Raw genomic sequence first — 21,365 nt, forward strand, 5'->3', positions numbered from 1 at the left:
GTCAGTTTACAAATATTGTAACTTTTATTTTTTTTTTTTGTTGTTAAATGCAAGCAGGCATTATTTAAAGCTTCATTTGAACTGGATAAATACTATTCTAAACCTTCAGGACGTTTGCCACAAAGGCAGAGCCCAGTATAACCGCACTTCCAGGGCTGCGGGGCTGGCCCTGCCCGCCCCAGCCGCTGCGCAGCCCCTTCCTCACGACTCCCGGGACCCCCTCTCACCTGCTCCCCCCAGAAGGGCCATGGCGGGACGCAATGCCCGGGGCTGGGGTCACCCCCCGGGCGGCGGCCCTTACCCCACCCTGACGCCAAGCTCCCTCGGCCCTAGGAGGGCAGGAGGGAGGGCTGCGGAGGAAGGGTCCCTCCCTCTCCCCCGTCGCAGCGGGAGAGGCTTAGCGGCCCCGATCGCTGTCTCTTCCCGCTCCGCCAGGCTCGGCGGAGGCGGGGGATCCCGAGCAGACCCTCCTTCCCGCCCGGCACAGGGAGGTCTCCCCGGCCCGGGGGAAGAGGGGCCCGCCCGGGCGCCCTTGCGGGAGACGGCGCCGCCGGTGGCCGCGGGGGGGCGCCCGCCGCCCTGCGCCCGGCGCTGCGGGGCAGCCCGTGCCGGCCCGGCAGTCCCGCTGCCCGCTCGGCGCGCAGCGGCCGGGAATGGGGGAGCTGCTGCTGCCGCCGTCGCTCCGCCTGCGTCCCGCGGCTCCTCCGTCTCCTTCCTCGACCTGAAGCGCTCCTCATTCGTGGGTCCCGGCGGGGAAGGGGCGATGGGCCGCCTTCCCGAAGCGCGGCGGCTGTGAAGGCAGCCGGTGCTCGCTCGGGGAGCCGGGAGGCTGCCGGCCGGCAAGCCTGCGCCGGGGGGGGCTGCGGCCGTGCGGGCAGCGCCGCTTGCAGCCGGCGGCGGGCACGCAGGCAGCCGCTCGGTGCCGGCGGCTCGCGGGGTGCCCTTTTCCTCCGGCGGGCGCGGCGGTGGAGGGATGCGCCATGGCCACGCTGGTGTGCCGGGTGCAGCTGCTGGATGACACCGACCCCTTCAACAGCACCAACTTCCCCGAGCCCACCCGGCCGCCGCTCTACACCTTCCGGGAGGACATCCCGCTCGCCACGCAGCTGGCCGGGGTGCACCGCCTCCTCCGCGCCCCGCAGAAGGTACGGGGGAGGGTGGGGATGCGGTGGGCGCCGGGCGAAGGGCAGCGGCCTCCCCGCGGGGGCGCGGCGGCGGGGGGGGACGAGCCGAAAGGCGGCAGCCGGCCCCCGGCCCCTCTTGGGGCGGCAGCCCGGGCTTCGCGCCCGGCGGAGGGGCTTCCCCGCCGGCTGCCGTGCCCCGCTGGCGCTGCCTCTGTCCCCGGCGGCGTGAATGTTCCGTGAAGTCCTGGGGAGAGGCCCGGGGGGTGTCGGCGGGGCTCCCCTGTTGCTCCCGTGTGTTCCCAAATGCCCCCGAGGGCAGCTACTGCCTCAGCTTAGCTGTAGCTGCTCAAACCCTCCGTGAAACCAAAGCCCTAGCTGGGTATCGAGTATTACATGCCTGTCCCTTGCTAGTGAGTTCTGAAAATCTGGGGATATTGCGGAATAGCGTTGTTTAAGGATAGCCGAGCTGTGAGAGGCATGGTCGCAGCCAGGATCCGAGCTGTGCTGTGGTGAGGATTAATGAGCCAGGCAGTTACAGCCAGGGCTTTGGTAAAAATAGCAAAGTCTGCTGCCCTTGAAACAATTGGTACCGATAGTCCTCCTTCTGAAGAGCTGCAGCATGTTACTGCCACGTCCCTTGTCAACTCTTGCCTATCTCTTCTTGCATACTCCTTCTAATAAGTAGGCTGGCATCTGTAGTTCTGCCCTTGAAGTCAGGCACCCAGGCATGATACTCGAATTTTCAGTTTTCAAGGCAATGCCATTGATTGACATAATAATAATGTCCCTTCATTATTATCTTGTATCTTCACATTAGTTCTGCAGAGTTCACTGCAGAAGAAAGGAAAAATACCCACTTCTTTTTTCTTCCCAGAAAAAAAAATACAATAACAAAGTAAACGTTGTAAAACTTTTTTATTTGCTCTGATAAAGCAGGAGGAAAATACTCTCTTAACATCACTTGTATTATAGCTTGCTCTTGGAAGCTTGTGGGAAGATGACAAAGGGCTGTGTGTGCCCTCAGATTTAAGGACATCCAAACCCCTATAAAAGTATTTCAGAGAAAAGCTCTTAGAGCAGACAGAAGTTTTGCATTTTTAGAACTGTTTCTTGCATAATAGTTGCCAAGGATACAGCATCCAGTGAGCAGAGCTCTGCCTAATGCACAAAACCTTTAGAAGCTCTTGGTGCGCTGGGTCAATTCTGTTTTCATGTGCTCGGTCATCCCCAATTCAGAGACTGGTCCCATTGTTTTCAAGGGAGGCTTTTTTTTGGAGTCAGAGCTAATTAAAAGAAGGGCAGGATGGATTTCGATGCCTAATGAAGTAAATAAAAAGACAGTTTTAAATCTCGATTTACAGTTAAATTAACTTTCTTTTCAAGAGTATTCCACAGTGTTGTGTTTTGCTTTTACTTTGCTTTGAATATTGTCCTTTTTTTTTTTTTTTTTTTTTTTTTTTTAATATCCCTATACTAATCCAAAAAACCCCCAGATTTAGAGATTTGGGAGCCACCCAAAATCTAAAGCTAATTCTATATGTTCAACTCCTGTCCTGTGATTCAGTGTGCAGTATGTTTCAGAAAATTAATGTTTGGAAACTAGACTTACCAGGCTTTGGATGAAAGATGGCAAAAGTCTCTAGTGGTGCTGTAAAACCAGCTATTGGGAGATAGCTGCCCTGCTAAAAGCAGTTCCTGGCTCAGTGACTTGTTAATCTGGGGTTCTGACTCTTGCAAACATTTCATTTCTGCTGTTTTAATGATCTGGGCAAGCTCATTGAAATCTGCTTGCATGGTTACAGTTGCCTTTGTGTTTTCAGAATCAGGGCCTATTTCTAGAGTTGTTAATTATGTCTCTTGGCCTTCTCTTAGCTTCTGCAATTAAGAATAACAAGGGTTGGTTAGACTTTTTTACCTTAAGTAGGTATACTGAAAGCTTAGTTATTTGTCTGCACTTGCTGCAGCCTTTCTGTGTTTGGCATTACATCTTTGTGTGGTTTTGTAGAGCTGACTGGTTTGTGTTGCTTTTTAAAGGTAAGCTTTCAGTTTTCTTTCTTGGAGGTGGAGATATTTTTTCAGCAGGTTTTTCTCAAGACTGTAGTCACCTGTTCCCTAGACGCTCACCACATTAGTTGACCAAGAGGGATTTTGCTCCCTTTCTCCCAGAGATCAGGACAAATGCAGTGATTTGAGGAATGCAGCTGTCAAAGAACAGCATATGTTGAAATTCTGGTGTCAGTTCAGGTTAATATATTTGAGGTTTGATTGATTAATTACCTTGAAAATCTGAATTTAGCATCTTGGTGGTGTCTAGAGCAAAACAACTTGCAATGCATGTCGGAGTTTATAACTCAAATACGTAGCAACACTGGTATCTGACTCTTCTGGCTGTTTTTTGCCAGCAAGTTAGAATGATCAATGCTAGTTTTATTTAATTTCTAAGTTACTATCTTTTGACTTGGATGAATATTCGCTTATTCTCTAAATGGAAGTGCCAACTTGCTGCCTTCAAATTACCATCTGGTGTGTACATTCTGTACGTGATGCACTGCTGTGGGATATACTTGAGAGAGTGAAGTTGGTAGCAGGAATCCAGCTCGCTTCAGTGGATATCAGGTTTCACCATCACAGAGTTGAAATTTGTAGTGATGATGGTATTTTTATAGTTAATAAAGTAACTTGTATATTGCAAGTCATTGTAAGTTAAATATTAGAAACAATTATTAACCATTTAAAACTCAAATGAAAAATGCCTTGGTTTTCTGACCTGTTGCAGTATGTCATTAGTAGATAACCAACAATGTTATAGTTTGATTTCAAAGAGCATAATTTCTTTATTCCAGTTCTTTGGAAGTACAACTCTATCAGTTTTACTGCTTGTTCCTTTTAAACTGGCAAGTATATTTGAGTCTAGATGCAAGTCTAGATCCTTTGACTGTCTTCTGAGTGGCAATGATTTTAGATCCTTGTGGAGGAGCACAGAGAAGTTAGGTGAATGAGTTCTCTGAACATTGCCTAGGATGGGCTTTACCACGCTTAATGCATCACATATCTGGATGAGGTGGATCACCAAAACTTGTTGATAGGGAAAACTGAGAATAAAGTTGTCTGCAGTCCTTCTTTCTCTTGGAATTTGGAGCCTGATTGTAACCTCCTCCCTCACCCTTTCTACCTCCACCCCTTCTCTCTGTACACACACTTTTCCCTGTAGCTGTGTCTCTGGATGAAGCAGGTTACTGTACCTGGGATTTCACTTGGTTCTTTCTTGTGTGTGCAGCTGGTGTTGCGTTGGGCATTCCCTGTGGTTTCAGGTGCCTTGATGCTAGATATTGGTACACCGTCTTGGTTGCTGATGCAGTGAAGTACCACAAAATCTGTTACAGTGTCTTTAGCCATATCTACAAATTCTTGCTGTGAAACTAAGCCACGTTGCACAGCTTTTGTGTGTTGCTTACATTGATTTGACTGCCCAAGGTGCCGTTTTGGATTTGGCTTCTACTGCTTTGTTTTCTGAGGATTCTTTTACTGTCGTATGAACAAGAACTGATCTAGTCTGGACTCTGAATTCGGATGTCCCTTTTGCCCATTTCTGTGAACCTGGGAAAATTCAGAACTGGATCTAAATTTGTGGCTCAGGCCCAGTGCCAATAATGTGCTTTGAGTCTAATTTGGTACTTTGGGTTTGTTGGTTTTGAATTGCTTTGAGTTACTTGATACTTATGACTTGCTGACACAGGACTGTCCAGGAGAGTAGATATATATACATGGCCGATGTCAAATGGTGTGCTTTTTTTAGAGATCTTCATTATAACTTATTCATATAATTACAGCATGCTGAGTGTGTTGCCATACTCTGTTTTCACATCCCACAGGATTGTTCAGTGTGGGAGGAGCTCCGTAAGAAACACGTTTACAATAATACAGGAAATCACACTGTCTAATTTATCAAGCAAATGTGACTGAAATCCTTTGTGTAATAATGTAAAACAAACAAAAAAAACAACTCATGATGCATATGGTGTACTGGTGTTCATGGTGCAAAGAGGAAATATACTGCTGTACGGATGGTAAATTTGAGAAAACTGGAGGCAACTTCTCTGTTTAAATCTCTTCCAAGAATTTGTAGTTAGGAACAGTGTCATTCATAAAATAATGGTATAAGCAAATAAATCAATGAGCACTGGAGGGATTTGGGAGATTCATTCATAAGGAAACCGTCCAGATTTCCATCTTCAGCTGTGGTGATTTAGCCCTAGAGTAAAGCCAGGACTGACTCTGGGTCATGGTGTGATATAAACTGATAGCAGGGACCGTTCCGCTGGCTTGTGTCCTGGCATGGAGCTCTGCTCTGGCATTGAACTCAGTGCCAGGCTATATCCTGGCATCAATTTCAGCTTTTTCTGAGACCAGAGGACCTACCAACTGGCTCCTTTTCCCTGGGTTTACTTGAAACACAGTGACATGAGGAATTGCCTTGGTGCCCAGAAGCTAGGCAGAAGCAGCTGAAGAGAGGATGGTTTGGATCCAGATCTTGCTGGAGTTAGGGGTAAAAAGAGCAGCCATTCTCTGAGGAGAGCATTTTTGGGTTGGTCATGGAAGCTGAAGAATAGAAGATAGAAAGTGGAAAATCATTGTCCCTGGAAAAATGAATCCACAGACAGAGAAAACTAGCTGATGCCTTCTGTAAGGATCACTGTGAAGGTTAGGGACTGGGTGGTTGGGGAATATTTTAGTCAAGGCCTGTCAAGACAGGTCTTTCATGTTCTCCCTGAGACAGGTGAACATCAGCCATTTCTCATCCTTCAAGAGAAGATGGAATTTAACAGAACAGTTACTGCAACAGGTTACCAAAGTTTTCTGGATATAGCTGAGTATTTCTGGTTTTGACAAAATCTTGTGATTTAGGAGATTGCCACACACAGTGGTTACGAGTGCTTAAATTTTCTAGGGAAGTGCTTGCCAGGGCAAAGGAGGTAGGATCCAGCTGTCTTTTGACTTGAAAGCACGAGCTGCATCAGAGTCCTGTGTGAAACATACTCTTCGGGGGGAGTATAAACGCCCATCCAAAAGCACAACTGTGAAAAGCTGCTCAGTCTCCAGCAGTTATCTCCTGTGGTGTGGGCCTTTCAAGGAGCAGAGGTACCTGAACAGCAGATATGGAGTAACTGTCAAATGTTTGGCTTAGTCTCCAGCAGTTTAACATAAGGGGAAGAATAACCCCATGTACCAGTAGAGGTTGAGGGCTGACCTGCTGGAGAACAGTGTAGGAGAAAGGGACCTGGGGGTCCTGGTGGACAGGAGGATGACCATGAGCCAGCAAGGTGCCCTTGTGGCCAAGAAGGCCAATGGCATCCTGGGGTGCATTAGAAACGGTGTGGTTAGTAGGTCAAGAGAGGTTCTCCTCCCCCTCTATTCTGCCTTGGTGAGGCCACATCTGGAATATTGTGTCCAGTTCTGGGTCCCTCAGTTCAAGAAGAGCAGGGAACTGCTTGAAAGAGTCCAGCGCAGAGCCACAAAGATGATGAAGGGAGTGGAGCATCTCTTTATGAGGAAAGGCTGAGGGAGCTGGGTCTCTTTAGCTTGGAGGAGACTGAGGGGTGACCTCATCAATGTTTATAAGTATGTTAAGGGGGAGTGTCTGGAGGACAGAGCCAGGCTTTTTTCAGTGATGTCTAGTGATAGGACAAGGGGCAATGGGTGCAAACTGGAACATAGGAGGTTCCACGTAAACATCAGAAAAAACTTTTTTGCTGTGAGAGTGTCAGGGCACTGGAACAGGCTGCCCAGAGAGGTTGTGGTGTCTCTTTGACTGGAGACATTCAAAACCTGCCTGGATGCGTTCCTGTGTGATGTGCTCTAGGTGACCCTGCTCTGGCAGGGGGTTTGGACTAGATGATCTTTCGAGGTCCCTTCTAACTCTAAGATTCAGTGATAAAGCGTTTAAGTTCTTGCAGGGTTCTTCTGACAAGTTATAATTTGGACAACTTATAGTTCAGTTGTTTGATCAAGGCTTAAAAGCCATATTGTAAAAGCAGGGGAACATACCCATTCCAGTGGTCTAGTTCCTGAATTTGACACTTCTGTCTTGCAAGTCTCTTGTTTTGGCTGCTCATAGCTCAAGAGTCTCTATAGAGCTCAGTGTCAAGAATGAAGGGAACAAGCCTGATGTCAGCAGGTAGTTCTCAGGGTACCACTCAATATTAAAATCACGTATTGGTCAGATGCAGCATCTGGAAAGTTGCATCACCATACATTTACTGGAGGTTTGTAATCAAACGAAGGAGGTGAATAGGAAGAAGGCAGACCTTACTTCCAAGTCTTGTACTTTCAGTTAAAAATTTCAATGTTTTCTTTCAAAACCGCTTGTAGATACCTCCTTTCTTCCAACCTCCTTTCCTCTGAACTCTGCCTAAAGTGCTATATGAAGATTGCCAGTAGCTTCAGTCAGCAAGAGACTGAGTCAGTTTCACCCTATTTCTGTTGGTGGAGTAATGGTCAGAGAGGGGCATGGGACCTGGCATTTTGCAATCTCCTCTTCCTATGCATCAAATAAGAACAAAAGTTCTAAAAACTGGCAGGAAGAGCTTTTTCTTTCCTGTGCTTGCACAACTATCCTACCTCACGTGTAATTAGGGTCTAAATGAGAGTCCCCTTTCTGTCTGATCTCACTCACTGGGTTGTGAGGATGAGTGCACCCTTGTGCAACTGTATGCAAAGCAGTAAGTGGACCATCCATCACATTATCACCTATGACAATGCTACTTGGTTTTGCAGTCCACTGCTCTTATAATGGAATTCAGCCAGGACAGGTTGGTACCTCTACTCTTTCAAAAAGTGCCATGTATTTTTCAGAGACCTTGAGTGGTCCAGGCTGGAGTGGTCTTACCACCTTCCTTGGTAAGCAGTGCCTCGGTAGGCTGAACCCATGTGCTAGGATAGTACCTTGTTGGCTCAGAGAAAAGAGTGCCAGCTGCTACACCTCTGTCATAATTTTCGCACCTGGATTTCATTATACTAATACTAACTTTATATTGTATTACTGTTATTAATAAAACAGCAAGGAATGTTGTTGCATATTTTTAACAGAGGAACAAGTTGGGACAAAAGTAGCGGTGAGCTCTTTGTTAGGCCCATCTACCTAGAAACATCTGCAACCATCTGGCATGTGAAACTACTGAAGTAAAGGTGAGACTTGAAAGTTCACTTTCCACATGTCATCAGCTTAACACATATATTCAAATTGCATTTCAGTTTCCAATTCTAAGCATTTTAAAATAAGTAATTCTGGCATTCCCTGCATTTTAAGCATGCTTTAAAAACCCCCACAAAACAAACAAAAAAAGCCTTAGAACTTTTTCTTTACTTTAAGGTTGACTACTTGACTTTAGTAGTCATAACTTCTAAATTGACTATCCATTTTGTGAGTGGGATATTTATTTGAATTACGAAGTCCCAGAAAATTGCCGATTTTGATTTGGATGCCTAGTCACTATTGGTTAAAAAAGGGCAAAACATAATTATTAATTATTTGGTCATATCAGTCATCACTTGACATGGTAGTGCTCAGTAGGCTGAATAGCTAAGTTGGGGTGACTGGAAAAGCAGTTTCATCTCATTGTAATTTTAGTTCTCAAGTGATTTTTAAGACTCTGTATATACTTGAAAAAATGAGACTTGTACAGTGTTGCCTAGTGTTTACTAACAGTTAAAATCTTGATATCAGCAAGAGAAGAAAAATCTGCATAGATAAACAAGTTGTAATACAAAGTCAATACAGGTACACGTGATAACATGCAGCAGTGGAGGGGTGTGTATGGGTTGAAGCCTTATGGGCATCAGCCAGGAAAATAGTAAGCTGGATCTTTTTCTTGCTGAAGATAAGCCAGTTGTATTGCTTTAACTCTGTTGATACAGATAAAGTGAAACAATTTTCCGCTTGCACATAGCATGCATGATTATATTGGAATAAAATGCACTTACAGATAGCTTCTACTCCTTTATTTAGAAAAGGGAGTTATGCCTTTATCTTGGTTTCTGTGCTATCTTCTGCTTTTAGAAACTACAGACTATGCCAGTTAAAAAGACAATTGTAAGTAACGTTGATATTGATTAAAAAATGAAAATACAAGAAATTTCAGCACTGATTTTTGAAGCTAGTTGCCTCAGATTTATTAATGAGCCTTGCAACCTTTGTAAGTGACATTGAGAAAATAAGTATTTTCTTTAGAATTGTAAATATGCTATTGCAGCCACACGTAACAGCTTCAGAGGTAAAGTAGCTGCTTCAGCTGCTGGTGAGCTACCTGGGTGTATTTTGTTTCTAAGCTTTTTCACCAGCAAGGAAATGAAGTTCCTGGTGTCTCTCTGGTGGGGGTGCTCAGCACGTTTATTGTGACTCACCTGGCATGATTTGGGAGTTGGCAAAGTAGGCAGCTGTGCCAGCTAGGCTGCTCATCCAAGGGTCATATGCAAGGTAGGGCTAGCTGAAAAAGAGCATCCTGTCCATTTTCTTACTGCACTACTACAAGGCTATTTTACAGTAGGGTTTGCAAGCTAGAAGCATAATAGCAGGGCATGCAATCAGGTTACCAATAAGAATCTCCTTTGTTCTAGTGAAATGCTGAACATGGACTTGTGCCTGGTTTTTGTCAAGGTGAAACAGAAGTTCTGAATTTTCTCCAGAGCACCAGTGATGACCCTGTTCTAGCTGTGGGGTGGACATAAATAGACTTCTAGTACTCAGAAACACTTGTTATTTTATGGGAAGTGGAGAAATGGAAAGAGCTATGTATCTACTTTCTGTTTATTACCATACTGCAGCAGCTGTCCCTGGAGCATGACCTTTGGCTCCATGCACAAAGGCTTTGTGTTTTGTTTTCCCCCTCCCCCCCTGCTTCATCTCTAGCATTGTGAGGGAATTGGCTTGCAATAATCTGGATGGAGTCCTCTGCCCTCTTTATGGGAGGTCTTGGTGTCTCTACTGGGGAACACCCTCCCAGGTTTGCCGGGCAGAGAATTAATACTCATTGAGGTTTATGCTTTGCACCTGAGACATAGCAATCCCGCAGGGCCTAAGCAATTAAAGTTGATGAGCAGCTGGAGAAGAGGTAATAAGGAACAAGGGGAAGAAAGAAATATTTGCCATCTCATGCAACTTTTGGAAGGGGAGATTTCTGAAGCTGTGAGGTTCTTCTGGTGTGTCTATCACTCATAGGTAATGAACACTTAGGTGGCTGACCATTATTTATCCAGCATAAATGAATTTGTGGGTTTTTTGTTTTTTTTTTCCACGGGCATGTTTTGTGTTTTCTTATTTTTTTAAAAACTTGGTCACTTGCAAAAGGGGTGCAAGGTCTGAGAAGCCTGATAGCAGTGAGTGCTCAGGAAAGGAGGTAAGCTGCAGACTTACCCACGTCTTGTTATGAAGGGGTGTTGGTCCTATGGCTGTTAGTGCCTTCTGAATTTAAAAAGTTTCCCTCATGAGGCAGATTTTGTCTAGCTCTCTCTTTTGGGTGTCTTTGTAGGAAACCGTAATATGATTTGAAAGTGTGCAATTAAAAAAAAAAAAAAAAAAAAAAAAAAAGTGTGCCTGAAGAGGAAAAGGTACTGCTAGAGCAAATCAGTCTGTTTATGTTTTCAGTCTCTATAAGTGCTTCTTCCTCATTTTCATAGTTCTTTCAAGTACTCTGTGTCATGCTACAGCTTGAGTTAAGCTTCTCTTGCAAATACAGAAGGCCTGTAACTCTCCAGCAACCTCAAGTATGGTATGCAGGCTCTATTCACAACTAGAAAAGCAAAGTATAAGTAAAACATGGTATTTAGTTTCAGACTGATTTAACCCATGTTAGTATTCTAAATTATTAATGTATTGCAAAAATCATTGCTGGTCACAGCTGAAGGACTCTCATTTCACTGTGATTGTTTTTGTTCTGCTTTGATTATACATCATGAGACGTTTGTGTCTTGTGGTTGTACAAGGAGGCAGAAAGAAGTACTACTCTTCTAGATTGAGTATCCACTGTTTTGTTTGCCTGTGACCTAGGCATTCTCTTCCTGTCCTATGCACCCTTCTTTTTATATTGTAATAGTCTTCGTTATGTTTGCTTATTTATGTCTGATTTCCAGATTGGGAAAGTAGAGAAGGTGGTGCTGATCCCTCCTTTCCGGTATCCAGTGACAGAACATGTAGGAGTGGTTCAAAGCTGTACCAGGGGAGGTTTAGATTGGACATTAGCATTTCTTTAATGAGACAGTGGTCAAACACTGGAACAGATTTCCTGGAGAGGTGGTTGATGCTACAACCCTGTCAGCATTTAAGAGGCATTTGGACAATATCCTTAATAAAATGCTATGACTTTTGCTCAGCCCTGAAGTACTCAGGCAGTTGGACTAGATGATCATTGTAGATCCCTTCCAACTGAACTATTCACATTTTTTAGTAGAATTGAGCTTGAATTATTGAAATAGTGCATTTAAATTTGTTATAATTTCCTTGTAGGTGGTAACTTGTTTTTGTTTACATGCTGACTACAGTTGTTTTTTTTAGGCTAATTAAAAATAATTTGTCAGCAGTATTTTTTCAGCTACTGTATGATGGTTTTACTGAATGTTATTCTGCCTTATGCGTGTGCATTACTGTAATTAAGTTTCATGTAGTTTGAATTTTGGCTTAAGGAAAATCAGCCATTTTTCTGATGAAGCTGAATGTTGTGGAAGAAAATCCTGATATTTCAGTAGGTAGAGGAGTATACTTTCTGAGACTTAAACTGTTTCTCAGTTCAGATGCTACTGCATGCTTCAGATGATTTTAGGTATCCTTTTGTCTTGATGGACTACTTATTTGTGGTTTTGAAATACAGAGGGAAAAAGCCAGCATGGCTATGAATGTGAATTCCTAATAGACCTAGGGTATGCCCATAACTTTACATTTCTGAACTTTACTATTAGGATTTTCAGAGTTCAGTTTTCCTGATGCTTTTATTTCACTTGCTGAATAGAAGAGATCAGTACTCAAAAAAGTGCCCTTTGGAGAAGCAATACCCTGCAGTAAGACTGAAATCTGGAAATGGACAGGATTATCTCAAGATGTTGATACTCTGTATTTGCTATTTTCTCGTGCCTCAATTTGTTTGTGGGTTGAGCCTGAAAGTCTTCAGAAACATTGTAGTCTTTGTCTTGTCATGAGTCTATTTTAGAAGGAAGCATCTCCTAGTGTTCCTCTGTACAGAGGTGGTGAAGAGGAAGATAGCACTGTTTACGTTAGTTCTTAGAAGCTGCGTCAAAAAAGATTAAAGGTCCTGGGAAGCTGGTAGTGAAACACAGCCTTACTATTCTTCACACCATTGATTAATCTTTAGCTGCATTTTAGTGTATGAACGTCACTACTATTTGATAGATCATTCAGATGTATCCTAAAGCATAATTGATCACATTGTGGTACAGTTTTTTTGTTTTGTTAGTCTCAAAACATTATGCCCTGTAGTTGCTAAGTCTTAAGCTGTCTGTTACACAGCAAGCCTAGGTTTTTCTCATTTAAGAAGAAAAAAATAAAAGGGCTGTATAGTTGGTATGGTAAAAGCCTGAAAATGTGAGTCCTGAGAACTAAAAAGACAGCAGAAGTGTAACACTTTTAATTGACAGTTCAGGCTTGAGTTATAAGAACTTAATGACTTGAAGAAATGTTTAAATAATTTTATTCATTGCTACAAAAGACAGGTATTTGAAACATCCTTGCAAATGCTGTTTCAGCACAGGTCTTGTAATTGCTACCTCAGCAGAGATGTTCAGGAGCACACAGGGTGAGAACTGAGTTGTCTCCTTGTTGGCTGTATTTTCAGGACAGGATCACAGTGGGCTACTTTAGCGTTAACAAAGCTAAGTCATCTGAACAGCTGCCAATGAAGGTAAAGGGATATTGATTTTCAGGGTTGCCAAAATGTTCTGTCTTTCATAAGTGCTAAATCATATTGAGAGGAATTGCAATTAAACTGTCAATTTATTTTAATGTTTTCTTTTGTGAACCATTAATCAAGGTGAGTGAGATGCGAGTCTGTGCTCTGCCAGTAAAGACGTCCGCTAGCATGGAGTGACTGTGTCTAGTACTGCTTCTCCCAATGTTGACTCCAGTTTATCATCACGTTCTCTCAACATGTTTTAACATGTCGTTACGTTGGCCTATATACAGCAATGTGGTTGTCTTGGGCTTTAATCCTGGCTGTTGTAAGTGTGCTTAGTGAATTGCAGGCTAAAAATAGGCTTTACTCAGACATGCTCTATGCTATCAGTTGCACTCTGCTTTAGCAGTTTGTTGGTAATACGACATAATTAAAAGTTGACAAAGGCCATAGGCAGAATGTTGTCCAGCAACTTCTAGGGTATTTTATTTGAACAAGGTATTGTTTATCTTGATGAAGTTGTTTAGTATGGTTATGTCCGAAATAAGTGACTTACTACATACATTATTTGATAGTCCTAGTAGGCTGCTGAAAGAATTGATGTAGCTTCTGTGGGAAAGCCACTGGTAATAGACGTTAGCATTTGGAAATCATTATGAGTAGGTGTGATTTGAGTGACAAAAAGGAGATTAGAAACATTTTTCAGTGAGGTATAAGTTGAGCTATATTTACTTCCTTTATGTGTTTATGGTTTGTCACTGATATTCCAGCAAATATTTCTGAAAGGAATACATTGCTGACAGGGAGAGAATAGCTTACTATCTCATGAGCAGTCATCAGCTAGTTTTATTTTAAGAAGTTTCAAGGGAGATACATTAAAACTATATTCTTCATCCACCAAATAATATTTCTTGAAATAAAAACAATAATCTCAGAACTACCTCATTGTCAGAGTGGGAAGGGACCTCTAGAGATCATCTTATCAAGTTCCCCTTCTAAAGCAGGATCACCTAGAGCACATCACACATCTGCATCCAGGCGGGTCTTGAATACCGCCAGAGAAGGGGACTCCACAACCTCCCTGGGCAGCCCATTCCAGTGCTCTGTCACCCTCACTGTAAAGCACTTTTTCTCGTATTTAAGTGGAATTTCCTATGTTCTGGCTTGTGCCTGTTGCCCTTTGTCCTGTCACTGGGAACTATTGAAAAGAGTCTGGCTCCATCCTCCTTGCACTCACCCTTTAGATATTTGTAGGCATTAATAACTTCCTGTTCTTCAACGTGTTTAGAGATGACATCCAGAATGAGTCGCTCCATCACCTTCCCAGGGACAGATGTGAGACTAACCAGCCTGTAGTCTCCTTGGTCATCCTTCTTGCCTTTTTGAAGACTGGAGTGATATTGGCCTTCCTCCAGTCCTCAGGCACCTCTCCTGTTCTCCATGACCTTTCAAAGATGGTGAAGAGGGACTCAGCAGCAACATCTGCCAGTTCTCTCAGCACTTGTGGGTGCATCCCATCAGGGCCCAGGGACTTACGGATGTCCAGTTTGGCCAAGTGGTCTCTAACCCGATCCTCCTCTACTGAGGGGAAGTCTTCTTCTCTACAGACCTTTCCCCTTTACCTCCAGGGTCTGGGATTCATGAAGGACAGCTTTAGTAGTGAAGACCAAAGCAAATCTGAGATGATTAAGCACTGACTTATAAAATAGAGTTTGAAGCAATATTTAAATGAAAAAACCCACCTTTTTCCTCAGTGATTTCTTCTGAAGCAATCAGCATGCAATGCAGTCTGCCAAGTACTCAGTCTCTGTGTTTAGATGTTAAAATTCGGGAAGGGAAAATAAACTACAAACAATTAGTGTAAAAATATTACTTTCTTGGATGATTGTGCATACATGTAGACACAATCAAATCAATTATATACCTAGCTTTGTTTTCTCATGTTGGGTGGTTATCCATTTCTTTTACGTAAGTTAAGACTGAAGTGTGTTCTGTAGGTGAGTCATAGGAGGTTAATACTGAAGTCATGCCTCTGTGTTACTATTTAACTGGCTGGCTGTTTGACAATTTAAAATAGAAGTGACTCATCTCATGCTGTATTTCCATGTGGCTACTAATAATTTCTCTGGTTTGAGTTATTTCTGAAGGCAGAAATCTAAGACAGCCAAAGGCTGATGGAGTTGAGGTGATTGTTCTTGAGAAGGAAAAAAGAGAGAAGGTCTAGAAAGTTCTCCTGGACCAGGAACAGGAATACCACAATGAGAGGTTATTAGCCAAATTTAGTATCTCTTGTAGACTGCGCTTCGTCAGTTGTGACTTCGTGAAAAGGTGTTAAGTCAAGACATTTTGCAGGAGAATCTGTTCTAGCAAGCTGAAACCCCTGTTTATTTTCAGATATCTCTGTTAAATATTGATAGGATTTTTTGGTGAGAAATTGTAATTAGCTGCCTGGGGAAGTATATGAGTGATTTGGCATGAGTGTTCTTACCATAGCCTCTAACAACATGCTTGTGTAACCTTGTGCCTGTCCTATCAGGGAATTTGACTTTCCTATTTGCTGTTGCAGTGGAATCTATTTTGGTGAGTGACCCAAGTGATGCTCATATTAGCCTCCATCTTTATGAGCTACTAATGGAAACGGAAAAAAAAATATTTACTTTATCAGATGCTTTTGAAGCTAATTACTGTTTAGTTTGTTTTTGTTACGGAGAAGGGAGGTGAGTGCAAATTCCTGCTCGTAGGCTGTTTATACAAACACATTCAGGTGTTCGTGCAATTACAAAGGCCTGTGTAGCAAAGCAATGTTTGTGCCATCTCTCATTCTTCCTACCCCTTGCTGTTTTTCACTATTGTAAAATACTGAAAATACTCCCTGCTGCAGTGCAGCAGGAGGCATAAGCTCAGTTTACAAGTGATAGTGCTTTGTGGGTCACTGAGCCTCCTCAAGGAGACAGATTTTGGCCATTAATGATAAATAATTATTCTTGATTGATAAAACATGGCATTGGGCATTTTGTCCTTGGGGTAACTGTCTTGGGTAACCAGGGCCTGTTCCATTGTAGGTGACAGCAGAAGAAAACTAGCCTGGAGAGAGGCTGTAGTTTTTCAAGAGAAGTGCTTATTTTAAACCTGGAAATAGTGGTGGTGTAATTTCTTGATTCTTGGAAGCAATTTCTGAAGGGTCATCTATGAAAAGGGTGCTGTTGTAACCTGTAGGGCTAACAAAAATATAAGCTAGTAATGAAATTACATTTAAGGTGTGGATTACAACCTGATACTGAAATACTTGTGTACTCTTGTCCATATTCCTTAGTTACTGTTGGGAAACATGTACTGATAGCAGAGATTGTTGCCCTGGGTAGTATAAACCTGACACAGTTGTGATTTTTTTAAGGTCACTGAGTGAATAGCTCCTGTTTGATGTTGAGGAGAGTTAACAATTTGAAGCCCTTATATGCAGATGGGTAGAGCCGGCAGAGCTCCTATGCTAGTGTAAAATGAGAAAATAAACAAAGCCTTTATAATACAGGGAATGCCTACCTTGCCCTTGCACACAGTAATTTGTGGCAGAATGGGGAAAGCAAAATAAGTATTCATTTTCCTGTATTAACTCTTGGACAATAGCAATTCCTTCTTCCTAGAAACACAAGAGATTTTGGAGCATGGGCTGTTGGGCTCTTTGGGTGCAGGAGTGAGTAGATGGGCAGAGGAGATTGGCAACAGGAATTCCAGGAGAAACTCTTCAGTGGAATGTTTCCTAATGGCAAAATTGGCATAAAGTTTAAATACCAGTGTTGCTGCTGGCAGAATTCAGTGTTCTGTTATTGTAGTTCTCCTTTGGGTGTTACATTCTGCCCTTAGTGTAGTCTTCTAAAGAACTAAAGGAAGTTCTTTATAGACAAAAGAACATCTATAAAGAAAAAAAGTACGAAGCTGATGAGCAAGCTTTATTGGCAGCTTGTTTTGTTCTTGTCCAGGAGAAAATAGGTTTGTACTTACTCTGTTATTTTATTATTTGGGAGCAGGGCAATTACTTTGCTGTCTTTAAATTCTTCAAGCTTCTGTAAGTGAAAATAAGGTTGAAGAAGTATGTCTATTGCTTGAAACAAACAAACAAACAAACAAAAATTAAGTCTTTCCAGCTTCCCTGAAATAAGTGTTATACCCAAGCCAGCCCCTGAAGAAACTTTCACAACTCATTTCACAAATGGATTGGTTTCCAACTATTTTATTGGACAAATACCTATGCCTCAATCTACTCAGCGTCATAGCAGCAAGAGTTGCTAAATTTACTGTGAGAAAAAGTCTTTTTAATGTATCTTAGATGAAACATGTTGCAGCTATGATTTTAATATACTAGTCATTTTTACTAAAAATGCCTGGATAGTGCAATAAAACTATATCTAGATGGACTATTTTTACTCAAGGGTAAGCCCCATGCTACTGTTAGGATGTAGTTAGTTGAGTATTTGTTGGAAAAGTTTTTGCCATGAAAGGTTTTACAGAATTTGCTGTGATAGTGATTTCAATACCTTCTTAAGCAGTTGATTTGGAAATGGAGCTCTTATCAACATTCAGTCTCCTCCTTTGCCTGAAGGGACCTATATCTCCATTTCTTAGCTGTCAAGAGAGGGCTGTAGCTGTTAAATGTGAGTGGACCATTCCACATTTTAATTAAAATAGAAATCCAATGTACAGGACAGTGGTGGTATTTGACAATATGACACACACTATGATCACCCTAGTTTGGGCATGTTGAATTATATATTCACGCAGGGAAGGTGTTAATGAGGCTTACCTTTGGGATGTGTTATTTTTAAATGGGCTTAGAAGTCATATAACTGTTGTGTTTCCTATTAAAACTCTAGTGATATTTGAAATCATGTTAATGAGTAGGAACTTAGTATAAAAACCAGTATAAGTCTTTGCTAGAGTGATTTAAATAATTTAAATTGGAAAACAGTAAAGAAGGAACAAATAAATGGGAATGTAAATTAAAATGTCAAATTAATCTTAATATTTTATTTGGGAACAAGATTTTATTGAGCTGCCCTCAGTTTTTAGGAGAGACCATAGAAAATGAATTATGGGAAGAGATCTGCATGCAAAAATACTAGTTGTTGAAGTGAGACACTCTGTTGATGTGTAAGGTGCTCTCAATGCCAACGTGTTTTAGTTAATTTTAGTCTTACTAGATTGTAATGGGATGGTTGTCAGAGGGAAGGATATTTTCTCCATGCTCCTGATGACACAGTGCTGGCTAACGCTTTGACTCCACACATTACAACAAATAATGTTGGTATTCTCCTCCATAGCATGGTAATGGATGACTGGTACTTGGAAGCCATTTTCCTAGTTGATTAACTATTGCCATTGAGGTTTTCCAGATAGGAGTCAGAGGAAGTATTTTTCTTGAAAGTTTGAGTCATCTGAATTGGATGCAGTATGGCCTTATTGTGCAGCTCAGCTGGACTCTCAAACAGTACTTTTCCTAGAGCTCTTTAGTGAAGTGATAGCTTAAGTAGTAAGTTTCTCTGGTAATGTTATCCTTGTGTAAATTGCCACAATGGTTTTATTATCCAAACCCAAGGTACTGCTTTCAAATATCCTGTTCATATTAGTTACTGAATAGACCTCAGTGCCGTCTTTGAGCACAGCAAATATGCATCCTTTATCCTGCTTTTTCTTGTGATTCTGTATTTCAGTTGTCCATTACGCCTTTGTTAGCGTGCTTTGATCATGCCATCAAATCATTCAATCTTCATAATGTAAGACTAAACAGCTTGTAGTTTGTCTGTTGAACTTGATGGGTCTTTTGCTTTTTCTCCTTTCTGGAAAAAAAATACACCCTACTTGCTACTGGCATGGCTGTTCTGTTACAAATCATAATTTAGGCTTGCAAATGAAATGTTACCAAAGATTGTAAAGCGATATAAAGCTTGACATTTAGGGTAACTCAGCAGAGTGATCTGTAAACCAGAAGTACTCTCAGCACAAGTTTAACCATATTACAGTAACAAGTATAGGAGACTCCTTTTTCTTAGCATCCTGTTGAGGTTTCAGCAGCCACTATGTCTTTTCCAGCCAAAGGAGGGTCAGCTTGTTATCATGACACTGTTGTTTCAGAGCTCACCCTTCAGGAATGGAAATTACTGAATGACTTGATTCCACTCTTTGGAAGATGATCATAGTGCACCAAAAAGGTCTATGACTGGGGAAAAGAATCTCTTGAATATTTTGTGCTAGATGTACCACTGTTCTCAAGTGTGACTTGTCACCTGATGCTGAATTCCCATTGGGGCTGTAGCAGAAGGGAAGCAGAGACCCCCGGGTCAGCCCCTGTTGGGTTATGTTTTCATTTGTGTGCTGAGGTGCTCGTGTATGCCTTTCTACAATGTAACCCTCGGTGCCCTAAAGCTCTGTAAGCTTTGTTGTTGTTTTATGGGTTCAGTTTTCTGGTTTGGTGTCTAACCAAACTGAGTGACTGGGAGCCGTTTCTGTCACCCTTGCTTGGATGGTTGCCTTTGCTTAGCAGGGAACCCTGCTCACCCCTCACCTCACAGGGCCATTCAGATGAACAGATACCTTTGAAATCTAGACTGTATCACTAATTTCAGGATAAAAAGTTACTGCATACGTCCAATGGCTGAAATCTTTAATCTGCTGATGCTGTGGTTCTCTGGAGGAGCTGTTGGTCTCTGGTTGGGTACAGGCTGGCCTCCAGTTGCCTCTCCTGTAAGAATTGACAGGTCACTGGGCACCGCATCAGGTTTTTAAACCAAGACTCAAGCTAATGAGGTGACTATGCTAAAATTCAAATGAATCAAAAAACACCCAAACAAAAATATAGGTGTTACTCAGTTTGGTGTGGCCTTACACCCTTGTTGTGTGGGCTGTCTCCTTTCCCATGCCCCTAGCCCTCTGGAGGAGGGTGTCCGGCTGCAGCTGCGTAGCCTGGTACAGTTTCTCACTCACAGTTTGATGGCTGCCTTACAGAGGTACCAGGAAAACCAGCATTGCCAAAGCTAATGGGTAAGCCTAATGCTGGAGTTGAGAGATCCTACAGAAGCTTAAATAGCAAAGCTTTGCTCACAAGATTTTTGTCACGTCCTCACAGCATTGCTGGTTTTTGTATGCAACAGTGAACTTTGCATCATGGTTCCCCCTGAGTGAAAGGACAAGGTTATCACTTTTATAACAATTGCAAAGTATAGTAGAAATTGACTGCAGATTTATACCATAGGCTGTTTACAACCCCTTAGGCTCATTATTTAGTTGTTTCTAAAGAAGGACTGTATTTATTCACTAATAATCGATATTTTCATATGATTCTGGAAGGGCAGTCAGGACAAATGAATTGTGTGTATTAGCGTTTCTGTTGGTGCATAAGGCTTGCAGTTACTCATCAGTGCAATTTCTTATTGTAAACACAGTGCAATTTCATATCATAAACATTATGTCTAACTGGAAAAGAGAGTAAATCAGTAGCATCATACAATTCATTCTTGTACTAAAACTATTTTGTGCCCTAATAAACATAAAATGAAGATGTTTAATTTTTTTTTTTGCTAGTGCAGCTCAAGATATTAGTTCTTCCAATTAGTCTGGTATAAAAAAAGTAAAAAAGAATAAATTTTGTTAAAGTTTACCTTCTTTGAATGTGTTTGGGGAATTGAGCTAATTGAGACAAGAACTTTAGACCTAAACAAAATTACATCCTCTAAGCAAATTCTTGTAAGCTAGATTGCCAGGACTTTCTCTTTTTCTCTGAGACAGGAGGTACTGAAGATGACTGTGTGTGCAGATTTATGGAAGAGCTGGGCTTATGGTGAGAATGAGAAGTCAGTGTATACCCATGATTGTGAGATACAACTCTCATTCCAGTGAGGGAAAACACTTTTTTTGTTTGCTTCTACAAATGAGGACCTTCGTCTTTCCCAAAGTATTTTTTGATAATCTGAGAAGTAGTTGTGCACAGAATCTGACTGTCCCTGCAGGTGGCCACATGAAGTCCCAGTATCATCTTTGGAAATTGTGCCTGTATAGCAGTGGGAGATGTTGCTGTTAGAATGATCAGATAAGAGCGTGTTAAATAAACCTGTGAACCCAGTCTTGTATAGTGCTGCCCAAGATGGCAGCTGGCATATTTCCTAGTGAAGAAAAAGCATTTATTATTTTTTCTTTGCAGCATTGCGTTCTTAGAATACTTGTGCAGAGTTCTGAGGTAAAGAAAAAAAAAAGAGAAAAAAGTCTAAAACAAGCAAAAGACAAATCTCCAAAGAGAAGTAGTGTTCTTTTCTTTGATGGGTATGTGAGCTTTCCTCAGGTCTGAAATAGAAGTAGGTGC

General features: G+C 42.1%; 1 protein-coding gene across 10 annotated transcripts in view; it reads left to right on the plus strand.

Moving 5' to 3' along the window:
• The first annotated feature begins 902 nt into the window (after positions 1-902).
• The window catches only part of FHOD3 (formin homology 2 domain containing 3), a 383,220-nt gene continuing 362,757 nt past the window's right edge, over positions 903-21,365 (plus strand). For all 10 annotated transcript variants that reach the window (XM_051610566.1, XM_051610567.1, XM_051610573.1 and 7 more), the window contains exon 1: positions 903-1,145. In XM_051610566.1, coding sequence (XP_051466526.1) covers positions 981-1,145 — 165 coding nt within the window. In that variant the 5' untranslated portion in view covers positions 903-980. The remainder of the gene's footprint in view (positions 1,146-21,365) is intronic.

The sequence above is a fragment of the Apus apus genome, chromosome 2, assembly GCF_020740795.1.
Source record: "Apus apus isolate bApuApu2 chromosome 2, bApuApu2.pri.cur, whole genome shotgun sequence".
NCBI lineage: Eukaryota > Metazoa > Chordata > Aves > Apodiformes > Apodidae > Apus > Apus apus.